Source organism: Neomonachus schauinslandi, chromosome 7 (genome assembly GCF_002201575.2).
Source record: "Neomonachus schauinslandi chromosome 7, ASM220157v2, whole genome shotgun sequence".
Lineage (NCBI taxonomy): Eukaryota > Metazoa > Chordata > Mammalia > Carnivora > Phocidae > Neomonachus > Neomonachus schauinslandi.
The window spans coordinates 122,060,819-122,084,467 of NC_058409.1; the positions used below are offsets into that span (position 1 = coordinate 122,060,819).

General features: G+C 36.0%; 1 protein-coding gene across 1 annotated transcript in view; it reads right to left on the reverse strand.

Moving 5' to 3' along the window:
• Nucleotides 1–8,718: 8,718 nt before the first annotated feature.
• The window catches only part of NIPBL (NIPBL cohesin loading factor), a 202,673-nt gene continuing 187,742 nt past the window's right edge, over nucleotides 8,719–23,649 (reverse strand). The window contains exons 39-47 of the mRNA XM_021700498.2: nucleotides 23,164–23,337; nucleotides 22,572–22,762; nucleotides 19,870–19,977; nucleotides 19,175–19,375; nucleotides 15,929–16,075; nucleotides 13,660–13,934; nucleotides 12,249–12,423; nucleotides 10,284–10,472; nucleotides 8,719–9,715 (exon numbers count right to left, since the gene is read on the reverse strand). Of these exons, the coding sequence (XP_021556173.1) occupies nucleotides 9,350–9,715; nucleotides 10,284–10,472; nucleotides 12,249–12,423; nucleotides 13,660–13,934; nucleotides 15,929–16,075; nucleotides 19,175–19,375; nucleotides 19,870–19,977; nucleotides 22,572–22,762; nucleotides 23,164–23,337 (1,826 nt within the window). The 3' untranslated portion in view covers nucleotides 8,719–9,349. The remainder of the gene's footprint in view (nucleotides 9,716–10,283; nucleotides 10,473–12,248; nucleotides 12,424–13,659; nucleotides 13,935–15,928; nucleotides 16,076–19,174; nucleotides 19,376–19,869; nucleotides 19,978–22,571; nucleotides 22,763–23,163; nucleotides 23,338–23,649) is intronic.

Below are 23,649 nucleotides of genomic sequence, written 5' to 3' on the forward strand. Positions count from 1 at the left end.
CCTGAGCCGAAGGCAGTTGCTTAACCAACTGAGCCACCCAGGCGCCTGGTATCAGCCCTCTTAACAGCAACAGCACAGGCTAGATGATGAAAATGATTTCAAAGGGAAAATTTTCAATTCAGAATTCTAGACCCAGCTATCAATCGATTACAAGGTGAGAGTAAAGACCTTTTCAGACAACTAATGACTCAACAAGTTTGTCCCTACATGTCCATTCTTAGGGAGCTATGGCAGGCTATGCTCAAGCAAATGGAACATTGTGTGGCAAAAAGGAAGAAGGCATGTATTCCAGACACAGGTTCTGAATCCAACCAAAACAGGGGTAGGAAGAGTCTGGTACAAGAGCTTTACAGCAGTCCTGGAAAACCAGTGCATACTGGTTCAGACAGCTAGAGGAAGGACTTTCTTGATGGAGGAACAGGGCTGGGGTGTGGGAGACTCGAATGATACAGCAGAGCACTCAAAGAATTACACAGATTACTATGTGGAACTTCTGTGAGTGAAAAGCAAAGCAATTTCACTAAAGGGAAATGAGTATACAAGAAAGGAAACATTCATCTGGTACACTAAAGGCTCACTCTTACTGAACAATATTTACATAGTTTTCTATTACATAAATGCTCATTAAATATAGTGATATCCATATTGGGAGGACAGGGGGCAGAGCCTAAAAACTAAGTCCACATCTTTCATAAAAAAGTTAATAGTTCATAACACATAGTCCAGAATTAATAAATTGTAACAGTACATTCTTTAGAAATATAACTACGCAAAGAAAGAGCTAAAAGAGTTCAAAATTGTTGCCTTTATGAACAAGGGATTATTTCTTTAAATTTCATTAGAAAAATTAAACCAGTAAATAATAGAAACTGTATTATTGCATTAAAAGCCTGTCTCTTTAAAATTTTTATCTTGGGATTACTATGTATAAAAGGTGGGATTTTAAAGATTCAGTTGACAGTTACAAGCTATGCAGAAATCCACCAAGGCTTCTTTTCTCCTTTTTGGATAATGTCACATCTTTTGATTCCTTTCCTCACTTCAAATCATGGTTATTCCTCATGGGCTGTCCTCCAGATGAATCCAGCGTAAGTCATGTTGTCTTCTGTGTGGTACCTGCCCAGGGAGGCTTGTCTCACTGCATCTGCCTAAGGAAATTCACACCTGTTCTCTCCTTATTACAATTTAAACAATATCCAACCAAAGCCAGATGCCCAATGTAATCATCTTAACCAGTTTGACAAATGAGGCCACTTTTTTCCTCCTGCCACCGCCACCCCCACCTGTTATCATTGTCTTTCACATGGACCTTAGGGCCTCCTCCAATCACTGTATACATTGTAGACAGTGAGCTTTTAAAAATTCAACCCTGATTTCACAAATGCAAATCCCAATTCTACTCCCACCCATCTTCATTTCTTTAATGGCTTAATTTCTTTAATGGCTTCCATTTGCTCTTAGGACGCCCTTAACATGGTTTGGTCAACAAAAGCATGATTTGACCCACCTACATCATCAGCTTCGTTCTGCTCTGTCTTGTTCTCTGCCATCCCTGGGGATCCTGAAGCTTCATAGGTTGTGCCATCAATTTAGGATTCTCCTTGCATCCTTTTCCTCCATCTATTTCTTCCCCCTTAGAGTTCAGACCTCAGCCATCATGTCCTTAAAGGAATGAACTGCTGGGAGCAATTAAAAATTATTTCCCATTTCTTAAGGGTTCAACCAACATTAGTTAGTATCTGTTACAGCTATTACATGTCAGGCTTTATCTGAGGACTGATTAGTTTCACTTGGAGAAGGAAGCCTTTCTCATCTCCCCCAGCCCTCCAGACTACTTCAGTGCCACATACTCTCATGGATTTTGTTACTTAATAACTGTATAATTGTGTACTTTGTGGTTCATTTCCCATCTCTCCCACTGGAACACAAACTTACTGCCACTGGTCCAGCACAGTTCATTGCTCATAGTAAGCACTCAGTAAATACTTGTCAAATGATTAAATTTGCAGAAACTAATAATAACCAGTGTCAGTACGAAGTGATCCCCAAGACATATCGTTAGTAGGACAGGAAAGAAAGAAGGATCTGTTTTAAGCACAGGAAAGGAGTGCAGAATGTAGCTGTGGCTTCTTGGTCTCTCCAATGCCAAACATCACCTCTTCACTTGACTAATTCATTCCTATGGTCGCGCTCTTACACCTTGTTTCCAGAACCATTCTACATCAGAAACTTCACGTTCCTTCCTCTGACTTTATCACGCCATTATTCCATTTCTGCTACTCCCATTACACTTGCTTTTCCACTTCATGGAGGCCTCTGAACCTTGATCCTTCCCTTTTCTCTAATCTAGCTCAATTATCCTCCCTCCCCCCAGTTCCCAATCCTGGCTCAGAGACAAATCACCTTCTCCGTTGTGTAGCTGGCCCTGCTGGAAATAACACAATCATGCATTTTGGCATCATCACAGTTCCCCACAATGTGGCCAGTGAGGGATCTTTCTGAACCACAACCCCGGGTATATTATACCTGGTTAAAGCCCAACCAAACTCTTGAAATGTGGCTTGTCAGGCCCTTGATTATCCAGCTTCACTACTCAGCATTTCAGTACTCCGTTGTCTCTTTCCTGCCTGGCCACTCTCCCTGACAAGATTCCCATTCATTCATTTCTCAAAGTAATTGGCTTTGCTCTCATTCTTTCTGAGACTACTCTCCCTCAAGGTTACTCTACATTCTGAATGGCAGGATCAAGAACTTTTCAGTCTTGATCTTACCACTGCATTTCCCATGTTCCTCTCTCCGTCCTTCTTGAAACTCTCTAACCACTGGTTCCTGGATTCTTCCCATCCTCCTCTAATCATTTCTTCTGTCTCCTCCACAAACTCATTGTCCTCCAGTTGCACCTTAAATGTTGGTAGTCTCCAAGGTCCTTCCTTTGGCTCTATGCTGCTCATTCAACAGCTTACATGCTGAGGAGTCCCAAATGTAGCCTCAGCCCAAAGTTCCCCACTGAAAGTGTCATGTTCCCACCTTCTGGAAATCACCTGAATACCCCAGAGATACTCACTTCCAACATGTTTAAACCTAGTTATCAAAAGTAGAGGCACCTGATAGCTGTCCGTGATGCCTCTGTCTTCCTTGACCTCAATCAACTGTCAAATCCTGCTATTTTTATTTCCTAAATACATCTGCAGTCTCTCTGATCTTCTTACCCCCCACTACTATCATCATCCTCGAGCAGGCTCTCACCATCTCTGAGACAACTGCATTAGTTATCTGCTTCTTGACACTCTCGAGTCTATCCGTCTATGTAGCAGCCAGAGTGAGCTTTCACTAATCCCTTGCTTAAAGTGCTTCCCAATGCCTACACATTAAAATCTACACTTTCAGAATTCCATCCCCTATGTCCCTGCTACATCAAACATTTTGATGATCCAAATATGCACAAAAGATAATTACAGATTTTTAACCAACTGAGCCACCCAGGCGCCCCTATAATTACAGATTTTTAAAAAAGCAATCTTTGTTCAACATGAGGCTCAAACTCATGACCCTGAGATCGAGTCACATGCTCTAACTTCTGAGCCAGCCAAATGCCCCAATTATGGATTTCTTTAAATAAGCTCCCACATAACATGCTAAGTGATTTCATTTACCAAACTTCTTATGACACTTATTTCAGTAACACATGGCTTCAGACTGTGTTCTGAATTCAAAGTTAATACTCTTTTTGCCAATCCAAGTTTTAGTCTTCTACATCAGCCCAGGTAGTATAGATAACTAAAATAAAAACAGAACACATAGAGAATGTCACATTTTACCTTCTCCATTTATCTAATAGGATGGTAGGCATCTCAAAATCTGAGACTATAAAGAGGATCTTTTGAAAAGGTATAAATAAAAAATCCACATTTAGTCATTAAGTTGTCTACATTCAGTTCTTACAGGTGACTGAAAAAGGGCTTTCCAGAGGAATCTTCCTTGTAAGAACAACTCATCTGGGACGTAAGAACCCCAAGGATTGCTCTTGGCTCTTGGTACTAAGTAGGTATATACAGGTGACCCCTTGCACAATGCAGAGTTCAGGACACTGACCCCCCGCCCCCGGCCCCCACACACAGTTATGTGCAACTTTTGACTCAAAAACTTAGCTTCTAATAGCCTACAGTTGATGAGAAACCTATTACTGGTAACATTAATGGTCAATTAGCACATTTCTTGTTATATGTATTATATACTGTATTCTTACAATGAAGCTAGAGAGAAAAATATTAAGAAAATCTTAAGGACAATACAGTTAAGTATCTGCATATTAAGGGACCAGCACAGTTCAAACCCTGTATTGTTCAAGGGTCAACGGTAGCTTGTCAATGTAGTTCACCTGTTTGAGCCTCAATTTCTCTTAACATATAGTTCATGGATTTCCAAGGCAGATCATACATGTCACTGGGGTGGGAGTGACCATGAATCCCTCGAAACTGTATGCACAATTCTGTTCAGCTTTCTAAGTAGAGATTTCATGGCTTTCATTAGATACTTAAAGAGGCTCATGAATTCCAAAGTGGTTAAGAACATCTGGATTCAATGGTCTCTCAGATCCCTCATATTGTATGATTCTGTTTTTTAAAATTATGGAATGTGGGTATCTATTATCGGTTTAACCGGTTTTATGACAAACTCACATTATAATTACTTTTTCCTGTTCTCTGTTTTATGCTGTAACTCTAGCAAGGTTAGGCCTAAATTACAATTTTAGGCAAGTTATGAAGACAAACTTACTGCCATTTATTGCAGAAAAAAAGGGTGAAGACAGTAGAACTAGATGACAAGGTAGCAGAAAGTAACTTGTAATTTCTAAGGTTCTAAATGACTGAGATTAAGGACCGAAAAAAGCCACAAATACATAGACCCAAAATTACATTCAGCAAAAACTGCAATGCCTATAAACTATATAATAAAATAATCACAACCTATCGTTCACTTATTTCAAGCAGTAGATCGCAGTATTTCTGACTAACACGGGGAACTTGAATCATAGGGCATCTTGTTATCTATTTAAGCTTCTGTTTCCTTTAGTTCATTTCTAATTGCCTGCTTGGCATTTGCCAACTAAAATTCAAGGGATTAAAGGCTTATCACCATCTTTCTTAAAACTGGACCTACTCCTTACTTCATTCTCTGTTATGGCACCCCTGTTGGAGTTATGCAGGCTTAAGAATCAATACATTTGAGTTTGGAAGACACAATGTCTCTCAAACCCATGATAAATTCAGATAAGAAAAAGGATTACAAACCAGAAAATTGTTGTTCCTCTATTTAGAATTAACTATTTCTTTAAGAACCCAAGGACAAATGACTCAGTTTCTTCTTAAAAAAATTGTAAAGAATAAAAGTCAGATGAAGAAATCTATAGATGAAGACCTAAAACTAAGAAAGATATTTTGAGAAGATTGAAAATTTGAAGACTTACTGGATATTTGATGTCAAGGAGAATTAATATTTAAAGATGATGTATTTATAGATGAAATGACATATCTGGGAAGTTTCAGAAAAATACGAAGGAGGAGAGTATATGAAGTATAGCTGATAATAAGCTTGGTCAGAATTCAGAAAGACTGAAACTGAGTGATGGGTATGTGGTGATTCTCTAACAAAAAATTAAAATCACTAAAAAAAATCCTGATGAGAAAAAAAATGGTGTGCATATTACAACATTGTTAATGACGATGCCATACACAAGTGGAGTCTCACAAAAGTGTGGGTCGGTGGTATTCACTCAATTATCACACAAACACACAGGGATTTTATGACCACTTGGTCAATAAACTATGCAAACTGGAATTTGTTGGTCAGTGACCTATCATACCAAATTTATCTTCAACTGTTTCTTAGGACCAAAAGGATGAGGAGTGCGTTTAGGAAAATCTTCAAATAAAAACAATTACACCAACCTGTGTAATGAATAATATGCTTCCTATGACAAAAATTAGCCAAGGGGTTAAACAAACTTAAGAGTTTTAAAATGAGCAAGGCAAACAGCAAAAGGTTCAAACAAGTGGGATTTTTGTAGAGCAAAATCTACTATCAAGTGTTTGAAATTACATGATCATTTCAAATGAATGATCTGATGGGTTTTATATTTGCAAAAGTAACCTTAATTCTAGTTTATATCAGTATTTTGGAGATGCAGACCACCTGGGTGCTGCACTAGTGACCAAGATAAGCTCTTTGTGCAACCAGAAGTGGTGTGTGCAGGGAGAAAACCATACACCCTCCTGGTCAAGTTCACTTTCTAAATGACTGTATGACAACTTTGCTCACTGCTCATGAAATCTACATTGGACAGAAAAGCTGGACTTACCTGTCTTCATGGACAGACTACAGTCGTCAATAATTGCCTGTGTGCTTCAGTTACCTGCTAACAATTCAAATATTCAACAGATCAACAAAGTAAGCTACATATTATTATTTTTTAAAAGTTCAGAATTTCTTCTACTAGAGATTACGGAATTGTTTTCTGCATATGTATTTTGGTATGGATTTTTTAAAATTACCCATTCTTTGTCAAAATAGTAAAAAATGATTTAAATAAATAAAAAATTTTAATATATTAAAGTGAAGAGGTACTTGGCATTTTTTTTAAATCAAATATAACATCTCCTTTTCAATACAAGTCAATAAAATATGATTTGGCATATTACCGTATCAACAAACTATAAAGATTTAACTTTGCAAGTCCTTAACGTATTTGGAAAGTTTGGTTTTGTAGATTTGACTGTCAAGGCCTTAACTTATTTTGCTGTTAAGACCTAAAAAAATTCGTATCTGAGAAATCTACTTTTTGAAAACTTTGGTTTGTATATTTTAAGGGTTAAGGCTTGTAAGTTATACCAACACTTGGTTTATATTAATAGCTAAAATACTGGAGCTTAGAATATATGGGAAATTCCTAAACACAGCAATTCATGAGGCAATGGAAGCCTTAACTACTGTGTACCTACCCCCTAAAGCACAATCTAAATAGGATCCCCAAATATATACATAAACACTAAGTATCCTTTAGGAACTGGTTTACTTTCAGTAAGGATCATTTCCTTTAATGCTTGATGTTCAGTTAAGCTTAGAATAGTGAGACAATTATTTCAACTTCAAGTTTAAATCCCTATTATATATTTATAAGGAAATAGCTGACTCAGTTTTCCTTATCTACAAAATGGGGATAACATATTTAATTAGCAGAGTTTTCCTAAGAATTAAATAATAGCACGCATGATTGATGTCAGGCTAAGAGCATTCAAAATTGTTTTTTTTTTTTTAAACTACATCTTTATTCTTTAGTATTCTACAGGCTACACTTTATATTCTTATATTTTTTTCTAATTATTATTTTACTTTTTGATAAATCACCGTTGTTTTCATAAGCTACCTCAAGTCCTTTGCTGACTAAACATACTCCAAGGGGGGGAAACCCAATCTAGTTTTGTTCTACAGAGTTCACAGTAAAAAGGAAGTGGAAACAGGCAACTAAGCAGAGGAAGAAGAAGAGTTGGAAAACATTTCCTTCAAGAAAATGTTCTGAAAGAATTCCACATAGGAAATAGATCCTGAAAAGTTATTTTCATTGTGGTTTAATAGGTGTTCACAAAAAGGTATTTTGTGGGGCGCCTGGGTGGCTCAGTTGGTTGGGCGACTGCCTTCGGCTCAGGTCATGATCCTGGAGTCCTGGGATCGAGTCCCGCATCGGGCTCCCTGCTCAGCGGGGAGTCTGCTTCTCCCTCTGACCCTCCCCCCTCTCATGCTCTCTCTATCTCATTCTCTCTCTCAAATAAATAAATAAAATCTTTAAAAAAAAAAAAACAACAAAAAAACCCAAAAAGGTATTTTGTGGCAATGTCACTCTTCCTCACAAATTGAGTATTTTCATTTATTGGCCAATTTCATAAAACTTAACATTCTAAAGAGGTCAACTTTTAAAAATGACCTTAAAAATAAGTACACATTGTTTAAAGACTTAAATTTGAAACAGACCTTCTCCCCTGTAATTTTAGGCATTACTATTTCTGAGCATCAACTATGCAGATCAAATGATTAAATACCCAACTCTCCCCATTTGTAGTAACAAATAACCGCTCCCCAAAGAGGTATAAAATGTTTAGAATAGAAAATGAATAAACATCTCAACTAGTAAAATTACTCCTTTTTCCGCATTAAAAAATAACTTGTGAAAAATGTAATGTAATTACGAAGTGTCATACTCAACTCTATCTCTAAAATAACACACGGCATAATTTTAACTAAGAGAAATGCTAGTTTCCCAAAATAGCATGAATGTCAGCTTTTCCCGAGGTTTAAAAATAAATATTACCATCGTAACATCACTAGAAAGAAATTGAAGCATACAAGGAATAAACTATAGTTTCTTTTTATATCAAAATGTACTCTTGAAAATGTGTTTGGCACAGTGCTAAATCATATATAGTTAATACTAAATATTGCAGGATACAATAAAACCCTGGAGTTAATTGTTTACACCCTCTTATGGGAATGAAAATAATAGATACCAATTACTCAGAAGTCAGCCTATACAAACTGTATAAACAATATTTTATGTTTTGCTTTGAAAACCAGTGATATAATAAATTTTACATAAAAGACTGCAAAATAATATAAATGGATTTAAACAGATCTTTACAATAAGAAATTCAAATGGAAACAGACAAGTAACAAAGAGAAGTAAAAAAATTTATTGCAGTATTCGCTCCACCAGATTGCCTGGGGATCCCTTTTCTTGTATTGTTTTCAGGGTGACCTAATACATCAAAATCTACATTTACAAAAACTCCTTCTGCAGATAGGTTATAGATTCTTCTTTTTTTTTTTTTTTTTTTTTTTTTCAACAGAATAAATTATATATCCAGGAGATTCTGCCATTTTACAGCCTGGAAAAAACAATGCTTCCCTGGAAACTGGGCTAAGCTAAAGAAAGCCATCCGCTGCTAGGTTAAACTCCAAGAACACTTTATTAAGAACATTAACAGACTAATTTCCAACATTCACTTGTTTATTTTTTAAACAGAAAGTTTTTTTTCCAAGATATAAACAATTTTTGTTAAACTATAATACAGTGGGAGTAGAAATGAACTGAGAATCTGTTTCTGCTGCACAACAGCGAAGGGAGCTCCCACAAAAATGTTTGCCCAACATTTCCTTCTCTCGTTCCTGCATCCCAGGTTCCATTCTTACTCTTCATAAAACTGATTTTTTTTTTGTTTTTTTTGCCAGAATGTTGATATTTCAAGTTTTTCTGCCTTTTAAAAAAATTCCTGTAAATTTGGCTGCATGTACAAATTCATTAGCTGGAAGTCCCATCCTTGGCGGCATACAGGGATCGTAAAGTCTGAACAACTTTATTAGTCAGCTTATTAGCACTCGTTAGAGCAATTTTTTTGTAAATAATGTCTGACTCTTTAATAGTGTCTACCCAAGGCACCAGTTTGCGGCCATCACGGCGCTTAGCCTCAGTCCAGGAGCCACTGTAGGAGCCTGCCATCCACTGAACACTGAAGCCATTGCTGGTTTTCTGTACTACTCTTGCAATTTGTGGTCGATCTTTGTACTTTGGACAGCAAATAGCGATGACATCCATGACGTCAACACTTTCATTCATCTGTGCTGCCAACTCCGTAGAGTCTGAATTTCGTTTTGACCTTCTCAATGACTAAAACATTGGGGGGGGGGGGGGGGAAAAAGACGAAGTGTTACACAAAAGAATTTTAGTGAAATTTTTGTTTTTATTGCTTTTAATCCCTTGACGCCGGGAGTTGGGATTTCCCAGCACACTTCCATTGCCGGCAATGAGACGCACCGTGACCGCCAGCGCCAAGGGGTTAACATATACTTGTAAAACCATATAACTCTTAATTTGTACCCGTGTCTTTACTCTTATTGATATATAAAATTATATATACATATGAACCATAAAGCTACATAAAACTTAGCAACAATAAAAAAGGATAACACACATTAATACAATCCAAAGAAAAATTAATAACCCTTTATGCTGGATAAGTCTCATTTCTGTTTTTTTTCTTTTTTATTGTCTTTTATGTTAAACTTTCTACAAAAGGATGTATAAATGGTTAAGTAGAGAATCTCTATCTACAAAATGTTTTCTCTCATAAGTATTACATTACTTGGTGTACATTTAATAGACTGACATATATAAGCACATAAAAATCATTTTACGTAATACGCTGCGAAATACGTTGACTCCTCCTCCGCCTCACCCCTGAAGTGCCTCCTCCTCTATCCTCCCCATCACTTTCATCATCTTCTGTCTCTGCTGCTGCATTATTTTTAGGGCTGCCTCCTCCAAGCAGCGAGGTAATTGCTTTGTTCCGAGCATTTGTACTAGCTGACACCTCCCCTTCTTCCTCCTCTTCATCAGGGTCCAAATGTTCCATGAGAAGTTTGAACTACAAAAATTAGATATGAATTTAGAGTTAAGTAAATAATCTTAAAGAAGCCTGTTAAATCCCTAAATGTTTCCTGTTTAATTTTTTTCCTAAATGTCTTCTAGGCAGCAGTTGCGTGTGGGTACTAGTTTAGAAGCTAAATAGATTTTTGCTATTGTCCAAGACAGGGCCTGGCAAATCTTTTCTATAAAGAGCAAGATAGTAAATATTTTTGGCTTTGCAGGCCATATGGTCTCTGTCATAACTACATAACTCTACCATAGTAGTGTGAAAGCAGCTAGAGACAATACATAAATAAATTGGCATGGCTGTTTCAATAAAACTTTATTTAAATTGGCAGTGGGGAAAAGAATAAAAAAAAATAAAAAATAAACAGGCAGCAGGGGCCAGATTTGGCCCATAAGATGGAGTTTGCTGACCCTGGTCCAAGTCATCAAGTAACCAGATGATTAATAATTAATTACTGATAGGCATCTTTCAAGTTCTCTATCCCCTTTGCCCTCTGCCAAGGGGGTAAAGGAAGATACAAGAGGAAGAAAAGGATGTTAAAGAATTTAAAAAGAGAACTAAAATAATTTTCAGCTTTAGAGTATAAGGTTTGCAGTCAATGAATAATATGAAAAACATGTGTAGGTTTCATTATTTAAAAAAATTATTTTTAGAGAGCAAGGGAGAGAGTGAGGGAGGAGGGAAAGACAGTGCGTGAGCAGGGGATGGGGGAGAGGGAAAAGAGGGAAGAGGGGAAGCAGATTCCCTGCTGAGCAGGGAGCAGAATGCCAAAGTGGGGCTCTATCTCCTGATAGGGAGATCATGACCTGAGTGGTAACCGAGAGTCGGACACTTAACTGACCGAGCCACCCAGGTGCCCCTGTATAGGTTTCATTCTTGGTCAAAAATATTATTAGTTATGTTCAGCTAGTTGCTTTAAGTAGATTAAAATAAAAAATTATTTTTATTTTTAGGGACAATCTCAAACCCCACCCCTCCATGTTTTCAAACATAAAACTTTCCTGTGGTAAAATACACATAAAACTAACCATTCTAATGATTTTAAAGTGTTCAATTCATTGCAATTAAGTATATTCACAGTGTTGTGTAATCATCATCATCATTTCCAAAGCTTTATCATCTCAAACAGAAACTCATTCTGTATCTATTAAAACAACAGCTCCCCCATTCCTTCCCTGCCCCCCCCCAAAGTTCCTGGTAACCTCTATTCCATTTTCTGTCTCTATGAAATTTGCCTATTCTTAAAGACATTTAAAAAGCTAATTTTATACATAAACACTCTCACATACTTGTTAACTGAGTATATATGTAAGATATATACAAGTATATAAACCTATATACACTTCTGTAAGAACCCATGAAAAAGCAGTAATACTGGTTGCCAGGAAGGAGAGCAACAGAATGGCTGAGGAGGGCAGGAGGATGACTTTTCCTGATTTTTGCTTTTATGAACTATAAACCGTGTAATCTACTGAATTAAAAAAGAAATACATATGTGGGCATGGCTTTTCCCTGAAACTTGCCTACAAACGCTCATTCTCACTAAAATAACATGAGTGGTGGGCTGGCATTTTCTAAGACAAAATATGATGCAAGGGGGTGAAATGGGAAAGGCAAGCTTCAAGTAACTCATTAAAACCACACAGAGAAAAATAATCCTGATAGTTCATGAAGCTTCCATGTAAGGGAGAGAGCCATCTCCCCCCAAAGAATTTATTTTCAAAAAAGTATTATTAGAAGGAAATGTATTTTGGTTTTACTACTCACATCTAGATACTGTTTTACTATACTCCTCTTCACATCTTCAGTGATTTTGGAATTAGCCATATCACTCCGCAGGAAGTCCAGTGTTTGTTTGGGATGAAAATGAACTCCTGTTTTTCGGTTTATCGCTTTATCATATACTTTCGCAGATTCAGATGGAGAGTATTTCTGAATTTTACTGTTTTGGGAAAACAAAGTCATGAACTTTAAAATTTTTTCAGGCCTTTATATTTAAGTGATTGTAGTTAACGTCATTTACTAATAATTAAAATTTTTGTCACACAGATTTCAACCAGTGAACTTCTACACAAAAATAATTAAAAAGGGAAGTAAAGACATAAAGGAAAAGATTAAAAAGAATATCCTCTTGTTTCCATCAGTATTTGTCTTGAATAGAGGCATTATTTAAATGCAAGTAATTTCTCATGTCTTTTTTGAATACCATGTTTATGACTGCAGAACAGTTTCAAAATAAATACTGCTTTACCTCCACTTTACTGCCCTCCAACTGTTCATTGTCTACACAGCAGCCAGAATGTTTACAAACCTGTTTCATATTATTAACAACTCTGGCTTTAAAATCTTCTCAACTCCCTAGCACCACTCCAAGACCTTTACAGGGTTTTACATTGTTTTGAACTAGTTGCCAACATTTAACATCAAGATATTTCTCATAAAAACCTGGATTATCTAGCTTCTCTTGAAAAAGTGGAAGCTCCTGGCCACATCATGCTCACCCTCTTCCATGGTGACAAACTGATGAACGTCTGAGTAATACTTGAGACCTTTAAATAAAACATTCTCTTTCCAGTTTGCCAGTGAATTTCTACCAAATCTACTTTACTCTGTTTCATGATCTGTCCCCCAAGAACATTTGACTTTGTGATTCCTACTGTAAGGTTTTCATGAATATGAAAAATGACCAAAGTTTCACGGGTACAGGCAGAAAAAAGATACCTATAGTGACCAGTCATGGGTAAAATTATAGGGTATTCATAACAATCAGCACTTTCCTATTTTATAGAGCACATTAAAGACCATTTGGGTTTTATTGGAGCTCAGCCTAGTTGGTCTGAATCTATTCTTTATTCACAGCTCTTTAAAAACTTAAATTTGCAATCTATTTTAAGATTAGCCTAATTCTCTAATAAGATCTATTTAAGGAAATCAACAAAGTTAAGTCCTTTCACTTATAAGGCAACTAGGGAATATTTTTCCTCTCAAATAAAAAACAGCAAACAAACTGTGGTATGTTACACAACAAAATACTATATAGCAGCAAAAAGGAACAAACTCCTTCTTTAAAAGGGACATTTTTAATATGAAAGTAAACATGCAATCAAAACTGGGTTTCATATTTCTTTATAATTTGAACAGGGTAAAGTTTTTTCTCTCACTGCTTATGTAACCTTACCTATCAGAAAATCCACAGAGATTCTTCAAATGCTGTTTTAACATCAGAAGCAATAAAATACCCTGGGAGACATTTGCAAATTCAATTAAAGGAGCTGAATTCTCTGGCAAACATTTCATCACTGAATTTATATCATCTTCTGAATCTGAATCTGAATCTGAATCTACACGTTTTCGTGACTTCCGAGGCCTGGAAACTTCTTCTTCACTCTCACTTGACTCATTTTCCTTACTAGGTGATGATTTTCTCTCTTTCCTTTTGTCTTTTACCATTGACTGGGGGGGGGAAAAAAGGAAAAATAGTAACAAAATACCACTAATAAATAATTATGCTCTATTTACAAGCTTCAAAAAGCATCTCTAAATTAATATTTTATATATTGAAACCTTCTGACTTTCCATAAACAATTAGGTTCCAAGACTAAACAAAATCATATGTAATCCATTGCTCTGATGCCCCCTCCCCAAAGGCCCTTCTCAAATATCAAAAGGAAACAGTTTTGTTATCGGATAGAAATGAAAGATAAATTAGTTATAAAAGTATCAATTTGGTACCTAGGTAAATCACTACAGAGAAAAGACAGTAATTATAATTTAAGTAAGGGCGCTTAATTTAAGCACCTGGATGGCTCAGTCAGTAGAGCATGTGACTCTTGATCTCAGGGTCATGAGTTTGAGTCCCACACTGGGCACAGAGATTATTTAAAAAAAAAAAAAAACCAGTGCTAAATATAATTTAACTGAAGAGAATAGGCTTGAACACAGCAACTTCTATCAAACTCTCCCTTTTAAGAACTTTTCAACAAGAGAATATGCAACTTTTCTTGAATTAGTTAAATTCTGTGGGTTTTTTTTTTTCTTGGTACTTTATGAAACTGTTAGCTCTTAAAAAGGAAGTCAGCTGGATTTAAAAGAGGGAAAAGACCAGATTACAAAGCAATTATTACTGTTAAAGAAGAAATAAAACTGGAGAAACATTTACAAATATATCCACAACAGTAAGTGAAGTAAAATAAGATAACATGATGAATCAAGTTTCTGGGAAATTATTAACTTCTCAAACTTTTTTTTTTTTTTTTTTTTTTTTTTTTAACTTCTCAAACTTTAAGGGGCACCTAGGGATCCTGTTAAAAAAATAGAGACTGTTTCAGCAGGTCTAGGGTGGGACCTAGGGTTCTGTAGTTCTTTTTTTTTTTTTTTAAAGATTTTATTTATTTATTTGAGAGAGAGAATGAGATAGAGAGAGCATGAGAGGGAGGAGGGTCAGAGGGAGAAGCAGACTCCCTGCTGAGCAGGGAGCCCGATGCGGGACTCGATCCCGGGACTCCAGGATCATGACCTGAGCCGAAGGCAGTCGCTTAACCAACTGAGCCACCCAGGCGCCCGGGGTTCTGTAGTTCTAACAAGATCTCAAGTGAGGCCAGTGCTGCTGGGTCGTGGTGCACATTTCAAGCAACAAGGGTTTAGTTGCCTCTATAATTCCAACCCTTGGGTGTTATAATAATCTCCCTGATTTACTAGTGTGATCAGGGGGAGTTCTGAGCACAACAATTTTGTAAAATGAGATCTACCTGTATCATCAGGCACATAAAAATATTCCAATTAATTTTTAAATAATTTACTGAGTGCCTACTAGGTGTTCAAGTGCTATACCAGGTGCTATTACAAATGAAACCAATTACACTTCCTCCTAAAAACCGTTAAGAGAAAAGACATAAGGTTTATAATAAACTTGGTAAAGATTTTGGGCACACAATATGCCAGTTCCATTATGATGCTGGTGCTCAGGGATAAGGAAATCAATAGTATTATACATTTTGTTTTTCCTTATAAGTAAGCTATTTATATCTCTTCAAGTATACTATTGTGATCTACAGTATTACCAGATTTATAGAATAGCAAGATGCTTTAAAATGGGGTTTAAATGAATATATGAATGGACACCAAACACTTAAGATCAGTGCTTAAAGTAAGAGAAAAAAAGAAGTGGGATGGCTTATCAAAAGAACAATCCATATATAAATATATATATGTGTGTATATATTTCCACTTAAATGATCTGGAATGGAATGGTTTTAGGTCTTTCTTAATAGAAATGAAATGGCAACCCACTTCTCCCCAATTCAAACACTGCCCAGATTTTAACAAATTCATTTAGAAAGACTTTACCTGTGAAAAGAAAAAAAAAAAGAACAATGGAAACAAAACAGTGAGAAGAGCATGCCTGCACTCTGACAGATGCATTAAGAATAGTAATGTGTGTAACTTACCTCCTTGAATGACTGCAGTAGGTTACTACCAGAAACTGAGAGTGTAATGTCTATATGATGCATTATAAACAACGGCTCTTCCTGTGTCTGGTATGGAAAACAGGCTAGATTGTCTGCTATATACAAGAGCATATTCACTTCTGTTTTCTGTAAATTTTAAAAAAAGGTACATATGTTTAGTGGATAATCTAGAAATCCATCCAAAAAGCCTTTTTAGAAAAAATATTAGAGGGCACTTTCACCTCAGTTAATGTTTCAGAAAGAGAAGGGTAGAGGAGGGAGGGAGAGAGCAGGGGAGGGAGGTAAGAAAAAGGGATGAGGGGGAACAGAAATGGATTTTATAAAATAATCTTATACCCATTTTAAGAGATTTCATAATGACTTATACCATGGACCTCAGGAAGGGAAGAGGTGAAATTTTTCAGTGCACCCAAGTGGGATTCCCTGAAGTTTTCTTATAGAGTATATGGAATCTTTATGATAAATCCATACCACATCAGAAAGTATACATATGAATTCATAATGATTTGTCATTGTGCTTCTAAGAGTTTAACCCATATGGAGATCAGTTACACACAGTTACTATTCTGCCCTCAAAAATAAGCGGTAATCATAGTACTAACATGTGGGTTAAAAAAAATCAAAGTTCATGTATTCAAAAAACATTTGTCCGTTTCCTACATATTCATAACTCAGAGTATCAGTCATTCTGATAGGGCCATAGTCTCACAAAGGCAAAATTTAAGGCAAAAGTTATGGTTACTACTAGTTGCTATAAAAAGAAGTAGCAGAGGCTTTCAGTATTTCATGATCATACAGAATGAACATAAACATAAAGGCACATTAATATTTAAATTCCTTTAAAACACAGCTTAGGGGAAAAAAAAAAGGAAAGAGAAAATATAGCAATCAAACACACTCCCCCTCCTGCCATCTCACTTACCCCTATCCTGCCATGCAAACAATGCAAAACCCAACAGCGGCATCAGCAACAACAAAATCCCATAGGACAGATGCAATAAACTTGCTACCACTCTATTTTTTATTTTTAAATATGTATCAACACTTACGTGTTAAAGTTGGGGAAATGCAGACACAGAACTCCACCTTGTCTATTAGTTTTAACACTAATTTGTATATATATATATTTTTTCTCCTAAAACTGAAAACGTTCAGGACTACTCTGAATAAACCTTTTTATAACTCTGAAATTCTTCAACTTTGGTCATAAAAAAGTCCTATATTGCTCTTTCCTTTCAAAAATCAAATTTCTTAAAAGAATACTCTAGAGCTGCTCCTCCCATGTCTTCCTCACCACTCTTCAATCACAATCAAGCTTGTGTCCCTCACTGCTTGAGGGCTGCCATCTAATCTCGCCCCATTTCTTTTTTTTTTAAATATCTTATTCTCCACCCTTTCCTTCTTGAAATTTTCTTCTTCCTTAGTTTTCTCTTCCTACCTCTTTGACTATTCCTCTTTCTATGTCCTTCTCAACTCCTTTTCAACAATCCTATTATTTTCTCAGGTGCTCAGGACAAAAGTATTCCAGTTATCCTTTGACGATTCTCACACAGCCTCATTTATTACTTCTTTACAACACTTCTTTCCTTTCCTACTGTCATCATAATAGATCAATACCTTGTTACCTCCAGTGTGAACACAATGCTAAAAAATCCATGTTCCTAAAATGCTCTTTGGCACCTGTCTTCATCACTTTATTCAAATGCTTTTTTTGGTTTCTCACTGTCTACAAGATCCTCCATAAAGCATGCCTCATTATGACCTTTCTGCTCCAGTCTAACAATCTATTCGCTATTTCCCACACATTCTTATCTTTGTACCTTTATTATGTTTTTACCCCTGGCTTAAGCAGTAGATCTATCTCATCTAATCTTATCTAATCTCTCAGGCCTTCAGTGATTCGTTCCTCCTCTGACATCCTTTGTTGGAAATAGCCAGGAGACAGCATTCCATTATGACAGCTGAATTACCAGCTTAGCATTGTGCATGCTGGGGTGACAGAACACTGAGCTAAGGACAGACAGAAGGGCAATGAAACCACACAGGAATGAAGCTCAGGAGACGAGGTAAGGACTAGAGCAGTATCTACAGTACAAACCACCTGGCTCGCAGAATATGCTAACCTTAACTATATTTTACTTCCTTTATATTGTGTCCTGTCACCACAATTGGACGGAGGTAAGATCAGTGAGGGCAAGACTACTATATCATACCATTTCTACTCCTAGCATGATGCCCTAGACACAATGAAAACTTAATACTGATGATGATATGATGATGGTGGTGGTGATGATGATGATTAAATTATATTCCAAGTATTTCTGAAATATATGCTTGTAATATTTATTTGCTAGATCACATATCAAAGAATTTCATGTAGCACTTAAAAAGAGGTCTAGTAAAGTATCTACATTCTGGCAATTTAAATTTTGTTTTATTGAAAAAAATTCTAGTTTTGGGGTAATAACAAAGTCAACTTTTAGGTGATTAAAATAAAAAAAACCCTTTTGTTCTTTTCACAACTTTACACACACACTGTACACACTGGTAAGCTCTATATGGGCAGATACTACATCCGTCCTACCTACTATTTTATCTTCATCTCTTAGCACAATGATTACCGCACATGGCAGGTGCTGAATAAATATTTATGTAAAATGAATGAATACACTAAGAGGTAAGCTTAAAGAACAGGACTTTCTATTTTCTTGGCTTATGGACCTGGCCAATGCAACTTGTGCAATAACCCAAAGGATCAAAATTGTAATTACACAAAAGTGGGCTCTTCATTAAGGAAGTCAAGCTGAACAAATAAGGATCTCAGCAGCCAAAAACCTGCAACAGTTATTCTAACAATATTTGAGTGTGACAGAAATAAGTGAAATTTCACCTTATTTATTGAAGTAATCTATCCTCCCCAAAGTGAGAGTTTAGTGATAGAGCATTTAAAATTATGCTTAAAAGAACTGTTATCAAAGTTTATAAGACACTCAGTATGGAGACACAATTACATTTTATCCCTCACTGTATTTACACTCATGCAAAATTTCCCCTCCAAATTTGACTATATACCTTATAATTACTATAGAAGATGTAAAGAAACACGTATTTAATATAGTCATTATTATTTACTAAAATGGTAATATTTTCAAAATGATGACTACTTTAGGCATAAAACTGATAGAACATTTATTTTCTTAAAATAATAATTTTTTTAATACTTACAGCTGTGTCATCAAAGAGGTTGAGTAAAGAAATCAGAAAGGCCCGTCTGTGTTGGCGGTTTCCACGGATCATGGAGTAAAGGTGTGAACACAAAGCACTAGAGGACTCATCTTGTCTGAAACCCCTTACAGGATCTTTTAGGCATGTGTTGATTGCCTGTTGTACCTGGTAAGACATCTTCATACCAGCCACTGCTTTCATCTGAAATCAATAAAAGCCTCATTTTTGACATGGAAATTAGTTAAGAGTCAAATTAAAAATACACTTTGAGCATTACAGTCAGAAGCTAACTCCACTGTTTGGTTTTCTGTTTGGTTTTCTTATTTAAAATAATAAAATCACAGAACACAAATGCTGGAAGGAGTATCAGAGATCATCTATTGCAACCCCCTCGTTTTGTGTAAGAAAATATCAAGAACCAAAAGAGCCATTACTGCCAAGCTCACACAGTAGGGACTAGAACCCATGCATCCTTATTTTTAGTCCAGCATGCTTGCTGGACTGTCACCTCTAGCTCAATCTTAAGAGTTAATCTTAAACAAACACCTTGGGTGACAAACTTAGTTGCATGTTTAGAAGTAAATACTAAGCAAAATATTTTATTCTAATATGAATATGGGCGGGACATTTATCAAGGAAATGGTATACCAAAGAAAGACGTTTAAATTTAGATTATACAATTTAAAAACACATACATGAATGAATCCAGCATATTTTTTGTCTATTTCCACAAGTTGTTGATCAGCCTTGTTCCTCATAGCTGGTTCCGGGTCTGTTCCCATGGCAATTAAATACGGTACACACTAAAATAAAAATAAAGGTATTCTTTTAGTATAAATAAATAAAAGATTTATAAGACATCACAGCAGTAAAAGCTCTATATGATCATGACATATGTTAAAACTCACTGTATACCTGGGATATATATATTTAGCTTTATAGGCCTTCCTATAAATGTCATGTCTTAGTGTTCTTTTAAAAATGACTGATCTTCCCTTAGATTAAATTATCTTAAAGCAAAAAAAAAAAAGCAATGAAGCATCAGCAAAAATACTGATGTGGTGAAACTGAAACAATTTCAGTGTGAAGTAAAGGTTCTTTAAACATAAAGAGCTCCTACACTAAGATTATCCATTTAAGATTATGACATATAATACAAATATATAATCCAGTAATTTTTCAAGCTTGACTGAATTTGCTATGTAAAGATAACACAGAACACAAAGTAATTTGTCTTCCATATTCAAAACTAGGAAAATATAAATTCTTCCACAATACTAATTTTATATAGGGCTTTAATGATCAGACAGTCTGACAGCTAGTATTTTGTTAATAGCAATATCCACTGGATTTCTGAAGTCAAGAAACACCAATACTATGTTAAAAGAATCTGAACGAGTGGTGAGACCTGAAAAGAACAAACAAAAAACAGCTTAAAAATGAATAAATAGGGCGCCTGGGTGGCTCAGTTGGTTAAGCAACTGCCTTCGGCTCAGGTCATGATCCTGGAGTCCCTGGATCGAGTCCCACATCGGGCTCCCTGCTCATCGGGGGGTCTGCTTCTCCCTCTGACCCTCTTCCCTCTCGTGCTCTCTGTCTCTCATTCTCTTTCTCTCAAATAAATAAATAAAATCTTTAAAAAAAAAAAATGAATAAATAAAAGCACAGCACTAACTTTTCTGAAAAGGATGATCATGGATTAAATCCTGAATCGGGGGAGAAAGTCCATAAAGAATATTACTGGCTTGGAGCACCTGGGTGGCTCAGTCGGTTAGGCATCCGACTTTTGGTTTCAGCTCAGGTCATGATCTTAGGGTCATGAGATCGAGCCCTGCATGAGGTCCATGCTCAGTGATGAGTCTGCTTAAGATTCTTTCCCTCTCCTTCTCCCTTCCCCTCTGCTCCTGCCCTGATTTCCATTCTCTCTCTCAAATACATAAAAAATAAAATAAAACTTTTATTTTATTTTTTTTTAAGATTTCATTTATTTATTTGAGAGAGAGAGTGAGAGAGAGAGAGAGCACAAGAGGGGGGAGCGGGAGAGGGAGATGCAGACTCCCCGCTGCGCAGGGAGCCCAGTACGGGACTCGATCCCGGGACTCCAGGATCATGACCTGAGCCAAAGGCAGTCGCTCAACCAACTGAGCCACCCAGGCGCCCAAAATAAAACCTTTAAAAAATAAAAGAATATTACTGGCTCAACTGGCAAAATCTGAAAATGGACTGTATATTAGGTAAGATTGCATCCATGTTATATCTCCTGAATCTGATCACTGCATTATGGTTTTGTAAGAGACTGTCCTTGTTCTTAGAAAATATATATATGCTGAAGTGTTCAGAGGTAAAGAATTATTGTGATATCTCAAAATTACTATCAAATGATTCAGAAAGAAGTGTGTGTATGGCGAGAGAGATAAAGTAAATGTAGCAAAATGTTAGCAAATACCGAATGAATACAGGTGCAGAGAATATAGGGGAGTTTGCTGTACACTCTTGCAATATTTTCGTAAGTGTGAAATTTAAAACAAAAGTTTAAAAAAGCACGTATAATAATAAAAAGCATAACCAACTAAGGCCATTCAGAATACCAGCAAAGAGTCCTAAGTATCTCAAAAATTCAAGAGTCTCAACATACTATTGTACATTTTATTATGTGATCTTGATGATGATGACCCTGAGTCATGAACCAGCTAAATATTCATTAGTATGTTTTATTTCAGGACATAGGGAAGAACATAGCATATTCACTTATAGCATATTTTAGGAAAAGTGCTATAACAAATAGCCAAAAAATTTTTTTAAAGGATATAGGCTTTTGGTTATTTAATAAATTCCCTTCCGTAGCCTATGGTACTCTCCTGAACATGTCAGATGGGTGGTGTATACACTACTACATCAGCATTAGTTGCCAATCCTTAGTAACACTGATATGTCTTTATTATGTCAGTTAGTCCTCATACCAATGTTTTGAGGTATTAGGTAGTTGATGTTACCTCCAATTTACAGATGAAGGAACCGAACTTAGATAATATAATTTACTTTTCTATGGACTAAAACCCACCCTGCTTAACAGTTACACAATACTCTTAACCCCAGTTAACTCTCTTGACATTACAGGCTATTGGTTCTTAGGGGAGAAGAGTCAATATGGATTAAAACAAATCATCCCTACTTAGAGAATTGATTATAAGTTCATATTCTACCAATATTAACTGGAAATTTATTCAAGAGACAAAATTTTGAGTAGATGGGTATTTTACAGTAATGACAACCTAGGAGAGGGATTCTTAAGCGTTTAGGACAAAAAACTTAACAAGTTGAATAAAGAACTACTATTCTCTAATCACAATGTCATCAAATGATAACAAATTTGGCTCTTTTAGTTAAACATACTTACCTGAACTGGATGAATGAGACCTTGGTTGAGGGTCAATGCAATGACATTCAGGGCAAAGTGGCGTACACTTGATTGGGTGTGAAAAAATGCTTCGAGCACCTGTTTGAGGTAAAGCTGCATGATGGAACTACTCATCCCTGAGGATACATCACCCATTTCTTTTAGATCTTCCTGTTTTGCAACTTTCTTCCCTATAAAAGGAAGTAAACATATTAAGAATGTGTATATTAACTTTATGAAATACACCAAATTAGGCCACAGCCAAAAGCACAAAAACTGTAGCTAGTGCTTTGGCTCAATGGCTCTTCATCTTTCTTGTGTGTATGTCTCTGTCAGAGGCACCTTTGAGAACCTGAGGAGAACTATAATTTCTATCCTCCTGCAAAATGTTAATGTCTGCACATACATTAAATTTTAAAAACTATTTTAGGGAGTTTATAAATACCCTAAAGCCTAGCTATGGACTTAAGGACTCTTCTTTAACAGAATTTCTTCATATAATAGATAAAGAAATTCAGGTGTCTGAATTAAAAAACAGAGAGTATCCTAACTGTAGCCACACTGTGAAATTTAAAAATAAATTTTTACTTACAGTCTCTATCTGCTTGTTGCATCCTTGTATCCTCTTCTTGTAGGTAGGTCTGGAGGTTTTTTAACACTTGTATTTTTAAATTGACTGAAGAGTTCTTATCAGATAAAATGTTATTATATAGATTTTTTACCTCTTGCTCAAACATTAGACTTGGATGCTGAATAAAGGCAAATCCTAAAGAGAGAAAAAAATATGACATATTCATATTAAAATTATATATAATACTTAATGAAAATGTTGATAAATTATGTAAAGAGCTCCTTATTTCAAAAATTAAAACTTAAAATGACTGGAAGAATATATATGCTAGTGGCCTTACCCAGAGAAGTATAAGAGCAGGTACTTCTTTCCCCATGAATTAAAAACAAGAAATTGCATTTCAAAGGAGAATTTCACACAAGAGGAAACCTTGAGGAGGGAGCAGGGCCTAGTGGCTAGGGGAGTGGATTAGGAGTCAGGTGTCTTGGGTTCTATTCCTGGTCCACC